Source organism: Lactuca serriola, chromosome 4, assembly GCF_051521515.1.
Source record: "Lactuca serriola cultivar US96UC23 chromosome 4, Lser_US96UC23_V15, whole genome shotgun sequence".
Taxonomy (NCBI): domain Eukaryota; kingdom Viridiplantae; phylum Streptophyta; class Magnoliopsida; order Asterales; family Asteraceae; genus Lactuca; species Lactuca serriola.
This window is the reverse complement of record NC_136411.1, coordinates 183,148,016-183,158,906: the sequence shown is the minus strand read 5'-3', so window position 1 is coordinate 183,158,906 and position 10,891 is coordinate 183,148,016. Positions and strand designations below refer to the sequence as shown.

The 10,891-nt window shown below is 39.9% G+C and overlaps 1 protein-coding gene across 1 annotated transcript in view; it reads right to left on the bottom strand.

Moving 5' to 3' along the window:
• Positions 1-404: 404 nt before the first annotated feature.
• Positions 405-10,891, bottom strand: part of LOC145099053 (protein FAR1-RELATED SEQUENCE 5-like) — a 59,711-nt gene continuing 49,224 nt past the window's right edge. The window contains exons 5-10 of the mRNA XM_079036638.1: positions 2,152-2,338; positions 1,876-2,071; positions 1,134-1,550; positions 892-1,013; positions 765-821; positions 405-714 (exon numbers count right to left, since the gene is read on the bottom strand). Of these exons, the coding sequence (XP_078892764.1) occupies positions 405-714; positions 765-821; positions 892-1,013; positions 1,134-1,550; positions 1,876-2,071; positions 2,152-2,338 (1,289 nt within the window). The remainder of the gene's footprint in view (positions 715-764; positions 822-891; positions 1,014-1,133; positions 1,551-1,875; positions 2,072-2,151; positions 2,339-10,891) is intronic.

Here is a 10,891-nt window from a genome sequence, read left to right as displayed (position 1 = left end):
AATTTTCAGTTTGAGATAATATGCACATTAATCATGGTAGAATTTATGAAGGTTATGTTGTTACATGTTAGGATACTTATTAAATGTTGATAAAAATTGTTACAAAATATGCAAAAGTGTATAACAATGTATGACAATATTATTAAATACGATGAAATTTGTAAGCAGTAAAATAATTAAAGATGAAACAAAAAAGTTTTAATGTAATATAATGGTAAAGAAAAACTACATATAAAGCATACTACTTAGACATTTTTTTTAAGAGGTCAATTTTGTTTGTCATGGTTAGCCATCTGTTGACATAAAGCACACTTTCGCTTAGGCTTCGAACCAACTTTTTGCAGCATTTCTTTTTTCGATTTTAATCTCTTGCCACGACTGCCAGTTCCCTTATTACGAATATCTTATGGGTTGTCAATATCGGGAGCATCATTAGTTAATTCTACGCCTATAATCTGGTTGTAGAATGCTTCTCTTGATGGCATCTCAGGGGCTGAACAATCATCTACAAGTTTTTTCTTAAGATTATTCAACTCTTCAAGGTATGACTTTAACTTTGATGCATCATGGCTTAAAAATGAAACACACCGATCTACATTTGAAAAAATGTCAATAGCCGTCATGTCAGAGTTAGAGTCTAGTAAAGAATTAGAAAAATTCCTTTTAAGCAATTCTGTTGGAACAACATCCGACACTACCATTTCATATTGTATTCTTCAGGAATCAGTTCAATACTATAGAACTTAAAAACACAAAATACCGACATGTTCGAAATGCATGCAGGTACATTTGTATTAACCATCTGTTGTTGAGTGTGTAACCTGGAATATGTATGAAAAAAATATGAATTTCAGTAATAAAGTATTGTTGTGTTATGAAAAAAATAATTACGCATTGTTAAAGTAATAACGTGCGATGTATTGGGTATCCTTTGTAAGACAATCGTAATGGTATTCCTCAAGTTTGTCATCAACAACAGGACTTGATGGTTGCATTGTTGTTATGTTCTTTTGCTTCTCCAAAACAATAATTGTGTTAACACAATTATTAGAAGTAACACTCATTTGGAAACAAATGTTATCAGAATCTGATATCTCTTTCTGCACCTAATAAAATTTTTTACGAGTGTTAACCTTTGAAGCATGTTCTTCAATTGGACTAGATGTGATGAATCTAGGAAGTGTTGTAGCAGTGTTAAAGTCGTTGACAACTTGATTATGCCTTTGCCGTTCCATAACACCCTCAAATGTCATCATAAACATTAAAAGATAAGAACCAGTAAGGGTATTGTTCTGAAACGACCAATTTTGGCCTTCAGACAATGATGTAGTTCTCATAAGACCAAACATCGGTATGTCCTTGAAAAATGCAGGTACCCAACGCCTACGCAACCCATACATCTCTTGCAACCACTTGTTATTTGAAATGTTAAACTCATTTAAACAAGATTTCCATTCGTTTTCAAAATCATGTGGTTCCAGCTTAGAATTCCAAAATATATAGTGAAAACGCTTTCGAAAGGCTGAGTTTGTGGCTTGTTGCGATGTTATCTTGAAAAAAAATATATATGTTAGTATAAAATAAATAATTGTGTTGCACAAGGAATGCATGGCTTGAATGTTGTACACAATGAATTCCAACATAATTTTCTTTTAAAATCTTAAAGAATGTATGTTAAAATCTAGCAGCAGCCGGTAATGAATTGTAGTTGTGGCATATATTTTGTTCTCAAATATTTTATTTCTAATTGAATAATATGTGCTAACAAAGTAGACATAGTAAGTTTGGGTTAAATATAAAGAAAATATTGACCTTGTTTGGAAGTTTTTTGGTAATATGCTACATACAAAACCTATGTGCTGACATTGGAAATACTTCATTAACAGCCTTGTTTAAAGCTGAATCTTGAACTGTAAGAACAAGTGTAGGTTGTTTTTTGAAAGATTTCAAAAATTCTCTAAGCAGCCAGGAGTAAGAACTAGCATCTTCTCTACTCAAAAGTCCAGCGCCAAAAGTCACACATTTCTTATGATTATCTATCCCAGTGAAAGGTACGACAACCATATCATATCTGTTTAAAAATATAAAACTTGGTAAGCGTTATTGAAATCAAGAAAAATTATGTGAGAAGATTGCAAAATTTAATAATACTTATTCATGTTGAATGTGGCATCCAGAGAAACGTCTCCAAAAGCATTGTAGTTGTACTTTGTAGTTTCATCAGCCCAAAAAATCGAATTCAATTTTTTCTTAACAACTCTAAAATGGAAAGAAAAACTTGGGAAAATTTTTTTCCTCTCCATCATCTTCAATACAAGGAATTTTGCATCCCTGACACCTATGTAAGAATCGAGATTGATAAGTTATTAAATAAACTTGAAGATCGATTAGATCTTTGTAACAGGTAGTATGAAGAACATAAACAATAAACAAGACAAAGTTGAATCACAATATGTCGAATGATTGATTCAAACAATCCTCAGCAGAGCTCGACTAAGAACTTCCGCTGTGGAGGATTTAGGGTTACAAGAACGATAATAAACTTCTGAATAATTCTCTGATCTATCTTTTCTATCGTTTCAATCGCTTTTTAAGATGCATGCAAGCACCTATATTTATAATAAACCCTATTAAACTCAAGGATGGACAGGCCCATACCGGAGATACAAAAACGGACTAGCTAACGAGCCCAATAGACGCAACACTTAATACAAAACACGACCCAAAAATCTCCCCCTTTGCGTCATATTGGAGCGAGACTACTTCTTCTTCTTGCTTGGGCCAGCAGCGGGTGTCTTCTTTACAGTATCAAACAGACGTGTGATTAGAGAGAGAATAGTCTGTCTGAACCGAATGTACCATTGTATCATGTCATCGAAGTACTTGACATCATCCGCTGAGTTTTGCTTGCATCTGTGGATGATCCCTAAAACATGCTCTAAGCAGGTAGTAGTGTACAGATGTTTGTCAGCCAAGGCAAAGAGACATTTCTGTCCTTCGTTTCTGGTGAACATGACAGAATTCCTTCTTGAGTCAATTCTGCCCATCTGCATTTGGTTCAGATCACTGGCCGAGCCAACAGGAGAGATTTTTGGTTTCTTCTTAAATACGCTTGCTATCTCCTGATCCATCAGTGTAACTTCCATGATGTAGCACACCAGCATCCTCTTGAGATGGTCGATGATCGGACCATATTCAGCTTCGTTGGTGAGAAGGATGTTGTGCAGTATTATCCAATCATGAGGATTGAGATTCGGAAGATCTACAAGGGAAATGTCATGCTCGGTTTTGGCAGATCCCCGAAGTACCTTGAACCGAACGTTAATGAAGTTCCCTTCAGTGTACGGCTTCAAGACCCGAACGTTGATAATCTTCTGAGCGCTCCAAGTCTGATACTGAGGTTGAGCAGCCTTCAGATAGAAATCAATCAAGTCCCGATCAACCTGTGGATGAGGATGAGGGAACTCTGCAACGTTGGAGAAGGCGTGAAAGATGAACGCCTTTCGGGTCAGTGGCATGTCAAACTGATAGTCGACAGTATTAGAACAGTCAAACGAAATAACGGGTTCCAGCCACAAGATACTCGGTGTGTCGATGGCTTCTTTTATCATCTTCTCGAGAGTCCAATCAGGAAAAAGAGTTTTCCTACTCTCAAGAAGGTCGTGGGCTTCCTTCTGTTTCCGTTCAGCGTCTTCAGCCTCTTTTGCCACACGAGTACTGACATCAGCCTCATTGTGTCGACTTCTATGCTTCAACAAGTCGACAATGGTTTCTTCATCTTCTTCGTCTTCTTCCTCAGCAACATTTTTGCCTTTGTCTTTCACACCCGAACCGGAGGCGTGGCCTACTGGAGGAGGTTCGGTAGTGTGAGTTGCCTTTGAGGAATGAGGTGGTTGGGATCCAGACTCCTTTTCTCCCCCCTGTTTCAGAATGGACACGAAATCAAGTAGCCCTTCGATTTTGCTTAGTAGGGCAAGGGCGGGAGCAAGCTTCTCTGCAAGGGTACGCGTCACAGAATAGTTGAGGATAGGATCATGTGCTTCGAGGATGTTTGAGATGGCTGAGTGGACATCCGAAACACACATCTTTATCACCTCCCTTTCGGACCGAAGAGATTTAATCTCCTGTTGAGAATGGGAGAGTTGAACACTCTTGACCTTCAAAGCAGTGGTCTTCTTGGCAAGAACATCCATAAGAGAGTTCTCAGCAGCCAAATCTGCTTGTAGCTTCGAGAGACGCTCGTCTATAGTTGTGCGAAAGGCTGAGTTGTCATCAGAAAGCGTTTGACGAAATGAAGCAAAGGACTTCAACTCAGTTGAGACAGACGTTGTCAACTGTTGAACAATTGGTTCCAACGTAGTCTTTGCAGCATTGGCACTCTCCTGTAAAAGACTTTAACAGGGAAGAGGCATCAGAAAATAGTTTATCGACTTTTTCGGTCGCAGCCTAACAGGCTTTTGTTGAGGCGTCGATGGCGGAGGTTGCAGAAGCAATGGAATCTTGCTGAGCCTTAGAGAAAGCGTCAACAATCTTCTGAACTGCATCTTCAGAAAGGGATGACTGAGAAGTGGAAGATGAGGCAATGAGCAAATCAACTTTGTCATGGAGCTCCTTGAGATGTCGTTTTGTAACGGGAGCATCGTCATCGTCATCACTCTGAATTTGAAACGGACTATAGTAGACCGAGTCAAACGTCATGTTTTCCCCGCCAAGGAATGGTTCGTCACCCTCTGAAACATGACCAGGAGAAGGTGGTGGTGGTGAAGCTGGTGGAACTGAAGTTTGGGTAGGTTCAGGGTGAGTTGTTTCGGGTATAGGTGTAGGTTCGGATGCGTTAGTGGTTTTGGGTGCTAGGGTAGTTTCGGGTGCATCAGTATGAACCCCTGTATCAGATACGTTGGCTCGAACATCTGCAGTGGATGTTGTGGTTGCTTCGGTGAATATGGGTGTAGGTATGGGGATTGAAGTGGGTGGTATTGAAGTAGTGGAAGTTATGGGGGGAATAGAAATAGGAATGGTTCTAGGTGGGGAATTAATAGGAGAAGTAGAGATATGAACCTCTGAGGTAGGAGATCTGGGTGGAGTGTTGCCTCTTGGAGAATCTTCAGAATCCGAACTCTCACCCTCAGACTCGCTTGAGGAGGAAGCGATGATCAGCTTTCGCTTGGGCTGAGTTTTTCGGCGCTTTGGCTGTGGATACTGAGCAGCCTTGGTTGGTTTCCTCTTCTTTGGAGAAGGGCCTTTAGCCCCTTTCGCCACCTGTTTCCCTTTTTCAGCCTTCTTGCCTCTTGGAGCAGGCTTGTCGGCGTCATGAATAGACTTCAACATCTCCGGAGTGAGATCCCTCGGACCAGAACGCTTGAATCCTTTGTACGTCTGGATAATCCGGCTATCAGCAGGAACATCTCCGTACATAGTTTCCGGAATTGAACCGTTGAATGGAAACTTGGAAGCGTCTAAGATAATGATCTTCGTGGTATGGAATGTACCAATCGAAGACATTGGAGCACCAGCGACAATGGGGACGTGGTACTTGTCCATCACCCATTTCGTGACCAAAGTCCAGAACCTGGCGTAGGAAATTTCAGAATGCCTGGATGTAGAGGAGAGACTCTGGATGAGTTGTTGCCACAAAATAGACCCGTAATCCATGTTGATGCCATTGTAGACACCATACATTATTGACAAGAACAACCGACTAGCACCATCAGATCCAGCGCTTCGTTCAGATAACCCTTTGAATAAAACAGTAAACATCCCGTTCCACTGTGGCGGTAGGCACGACTTCTTGAACTTGGCGACTGAAGAAATCACCTCCGTATAACCTATGTTGTAAAACATGTTGAACAAATGCCCCATAGGAATCGTTTCAGGGTTAACCCTCGAGGAATCAGGTTCAAACCCTAACAGTGAGCAAAATCTTTGCTTTGAAATCGAGGCCCTGTGCTGAAAAATATCAAAGAAGATGCGATCAACGACCTTGTCGTAGTGAGCAGTCGCAAAGATCTGCGACAGGAACTCCATCGGAACGGATTCTGCTCGTGTAAGTGCAGGAGCAATCGGAGAAAACTTCAAGCACTCGATAATGGGGAACATGAAGGCATCGTAAACATGTGGGGATAAATCGATGATTAGGCTTTGTTGTGGGCGAATGGGTAGAATGTGGGATGTTGCGTGAACGGAAGATGAATCTGCCATTGCTTGAAGAAAGTGGAGAAGATGATGAACAGTGAAGGATCACGGATTTCTTGCGCTCTGGGAATTTTAATTGCAGTAAAGAGGTAAACAGTGGAGGATGTTGCCTTTTATACTGTGGGGTAAGGAGAGAGAAAGATCTTCCCAAATCTTCTATCGAAAAACGAAGAGTTTTCCGGAGTTGACTGATGCGTGACAGTTGGGGTAGCCGATGATCACGAATGAGAGAGAGTGTCAGATCCCAAAGAACACGCCTCCCATCAAGCGTCGTTTGGATATGAACCGTTTCAGATTCATACGCGCATTTCTTGCGTCGTTTGGAGATTAAACTTTTCCGATTCTCACGCATGCCCTTTTAGCGCCGTTTGAAATCAAATCGATTAGACTCCCGCCTGAGTCAGCATGTCCTCATCTTATCCCTTTAAATTGTAACGACATCTTTTGAAAAATATCACCACATGGATTAAAATCAACCACAGCCTTTAATCGACTCCAATCCAAGAAATACCTTGTAATTAATAGAACCTGAATTTTGGAAAGTCAAAGATTTTCGTGCTAAGGGTGTAAAAGAAAAGAAATAAAGCAATAATTTTTGGAAAAAATGTGATGTCAATAAAGACACGAAACAGATGATCCCGGGCACGAATCTCTACCTTCAAAGTCAAGAGAGACCTTAAAGTGTTGGTGTGGTTTCCCGTTGAATGATGATCAAACACTTGTTAAGAAATGCTGAAAGGCTTTTTTTTTTAATTAGGCTTATTAGGGTGGCTTTCGCTTCGATTCAACATTCCTAATCTTGATATAAGATAGAAAGTGAACGAAGTACTTGTGAAACCAGTGTAGTCTGTTGAACAAGTAGGTTGGGAATAATTTAATTTGGCTAGGACATTAAAATAAATCTCAACAAAAATTTAAAACTGGATCCCAAGGGAAGAAATGTTATGGGTGTTAACAATTTCATAGGAATCACACAAAGAAAATTTTAGATTTCAAGGAGGTACGTACGTCAATTCATTAGTGAAAACTAGAGCAAATTAATTGTTCACCGTCAATTCGTATTGGGTATTGAATTTTGGGTTTCACTTAGATCGTAGTGACACGAAACTAAGATCATAAACACAGAAATTGTGTAACCATAAACCTCAGTGGTAATTTCTGAGAGTCTCAAGGGTTACTTTGTGAAACGAAAGTGATGGAGAAATGCAATTTAGATGGTGTAAGAAAACAAAGTACCTCTGCTGTAAAAAACTGGACCAAGCAGAAAACTCTTATCTCATGTGAGAAGAGAGTTAGGTAGCTCATGATTATAATAAATAAGAAAGCCTAATTGGGAAGACAAGGTTTGTTTATACCAAGTCAGTAAGGCTATTATTCAGAATCAGGTGAGGCTTTGGACACATATAACAGCATGCTTCTAGGGACACTTAGCTAATTCAATAATTTCCCCATAAACAAACACACACATAAAATTAAAGTCAAAAAGAAAATAAAGAACAAAATATTTTTGGAGTTTTTGAATTTATAGAAAAATATTTTTGGAGTTTTTATGAATAAATAAAAGATGAAATAAATAAAAAAAACAAAAGAAAAGAAAATTACTGAAAAGAAATATTGGAATTTTTGAGAAAAGAAAAAGAAGTAATGAAAATAAGAAAAAAAAGAAAAAAAGATAAAAAAAACTTTGGAACCGAACCCGAGCGTTCGGTTTATTTCGGTTGAAAAATAAACTTTGGAACCGAACCCGAGCGTTCGGTCTATTTCGGGTAAGAAAAATTTTGGAACCGAACCCGAACGTTCGGTCTATTTCGGTTACCAAGGAAAATAGATTTTTAAAAAGAGAATAACTTTGATAATAAAATAAATGCAATGGAAGCAATTATACATAAGATCTACAACCAAGAAAACTACCTTTGATTGATGAGCGAAAAGCAGATTATTCAACCGAACCCGAGCGTTCGGTTCATTTCGGTACATTAGTACAAGACCCGAACCCGAACGTTCGGTCTATTTCGCTTCTTACTTTTGAGTTTGAGAGGTAATATTTGGTACTGACTCCGATTCCATCATGCCTAGCCCTTGTAGAATTTTGTTGAACGATGCTTCAGGAAGAGCTTTGGTGAAGATGTCAGCCAGTTGATCAGTGGTTCGAACAAAATGAATTTCTACGTTCCCATCTTCCACATGATCTTTAATGAAGTGATACCTCAGTGCTATGTGCTTGGTCTTCGAGTGTTGCACTGGGTTATGACAGATCCTAATTTCACTTTCTGAGTCGCAATATAGTGAGATCTTTTTCATATTGAGTCCATAATCCCTGAGTTGACTTTGGATCCAAATCACTTGAGAGGTACAGGAGGCAGCTGCAATGTATTCCGCTTCAGCTGTAGTTAAAGACACACAGGTTTGTTTCTTTGATTGCCAACTAACTAGCTTCCCGTCTAGGAATTGGCATCCTCCCGTGGTGCTTTTCCTGTCTAGTCCACAACCTCCAAGGTCTGCATCTGAGTAGGCTTGAACAAAGAAGCCTGAGTTAGATGGATACCATAGGCCTAAAGAGGAAGTTCGCTTGAGATAACGGAGTATGTTCTTCACTGCAAGCATATGAGGTTCACGCGGATTCGCCTGAAATCTAGCACAGTAATAGACAGAGAACATGATATCAGGCCTGCTAGCAGTAAGATACATCAGTGATCCGATCATCTGGCGATATAGCGAAATATCGATTGCTGGCTTATCCAATGATGGAGTAAGCTTGGTGCCGAACGCCATTGGAACTTTAACCTTTGAATCTCCCATCATGCCAAATTTTGCAAGGAGAGTCTTCATGTAAGCTTCCTGATTAATAAAGATGCCTTCGGGTCCCTGTCTAATATTTAAACCAAGGAAAAAGTTAATTGGACCCATTGAGCTCATTTCAAATTTAGTCTCCATCAGCTTTCTGAATTAAGCCGTTAAGCTAGGATTCGTTGAGCCAAAGATGATATCATCGACATAAATTTGAACAATCATGAGGTGGTTACCTTCCTTCTTACGAAAGAAGGTTGGGTCAATCGAACCTTGTTTGAATTTGGACATCTTTAAAAACTTGGTTAGCGTTTCATACCAGGCCCTCGGAGCTTGTTTCAGTCCATATACGGCTTTGTCCAAAATGTAACAGTGATTTGGGTACCTTTCATTGACAAATCCAGGAGGTTGCTCCACGTACACGGTTTCTTCAAGTTCTCGATTTAGAAATGCGCACTTGACATCCATTTGGTAGACCTCAAAGTTTTTGTGTGCAGCATAGGCAATAAATATTCTAACGGATTCCAGCCTAGCAACAGGAGCGAAAGTTTCTTCATAGTCGATTCCTTCCTCCTGACAGTATCCTTTTACTACCAGACGGGCTTTGTTTCGTATCACGTTGCCTTCCTTGTCCATCTTATTTCTGAAAACCCATTTGAGACCAACAACTGAGACATCTTGAGGAGTTGGAATGAGACGCCAAACTTTATTCCTTTCAAATTCATTTAGTTCATCTTGCATAGCTTGAACCCAATCGGAGTGATCAAGAGCAGTGTTAACTGTCTTTGGTTCAACTTTTGAGACGAAGGAGTTAAACATACAAAATTCTACTTTTGAAAATAAGGAAGTTTGTTTTGCCATTAGTTGTGATCGGGTCAGGACCTTTTCAGAGACATTACCGATAACCTGAGAAACAGGATGATCTTTGGTCCATTTGACAAGAGGAGGGTAATTTGGATCATAAGATGGATCCAATTCGGTGTTTACCATCTCTTCTAGTTCAGATTGACTATCGTAGTCGTAAGACATATCTGCATTCTCCCGCTCGACAGATAAACTTTCAGGTGTGTCTTGAGTTTCTGGAGCTATAGGAGTTTCGTGCGGTATTGAGCTTTCGAGTACCAATGGACTTTCGGGTGCAGATGAGCTTTCGGGAGCAGCCGGAGAATAGTTCTCCCCCTCAACATGTGAGCTCTCCTGTGATGACGAAGATGTGCTCTCCCCCTCAACTGAAGTAACGTGCTGTGGAGGGTCGTCAGAACTTGATCCTCGTTCATTCATTCTCTTTGCAGTGTCTTCGATGAGTTGCTTCAGATGATCTACTTTGTTGTCTGCTGCACTCGCTTCTGAGAGAGTTGCCTTCTCTGGTTCATCAAATAGCTCGACGAACTTCTCAAATAGGTTTGCAATCGAGGCTGTGACTTGGCCTGTGTGAGAAAAGATTTCTCCAACTGTGTCTTCTTTGGACTTAAGCTTTTTGACATAGCTATCATCAAAAGTCACATAATAGGTTTCTTCTATTTTCCTCGAGCGCTTGTTTAATACCCTGTAGGCTTTAGAAGTGAGAGAATATCCCAGAAATATCCCTTCATCGGCTTTGACATCGAACTTGTTACGATGTTCTTTAGAATTGAAGATGAAGCACCGTGAGCCGAATACATGGAAAAATTTGACATTTGGCTTCCTGTTGTTGATGATCTCATAAGGAGTGAGAGTAAATCGCTTATTGAGATATGACATGTTCTGCGTAAAACAAGTAGCAGCAATAGCATCGGCCCAAAAATATAAAGGTAAAGAAGCAAAACTTAGCATGCTTCGGGCCGCCTCACACAAAGATCGGTTTCGTCTTTCGACAATCCCGTTTTGTTGAGGAGTGTAGGGAGCTGAGAAGTTATGACTGGTTCCTTTGTCG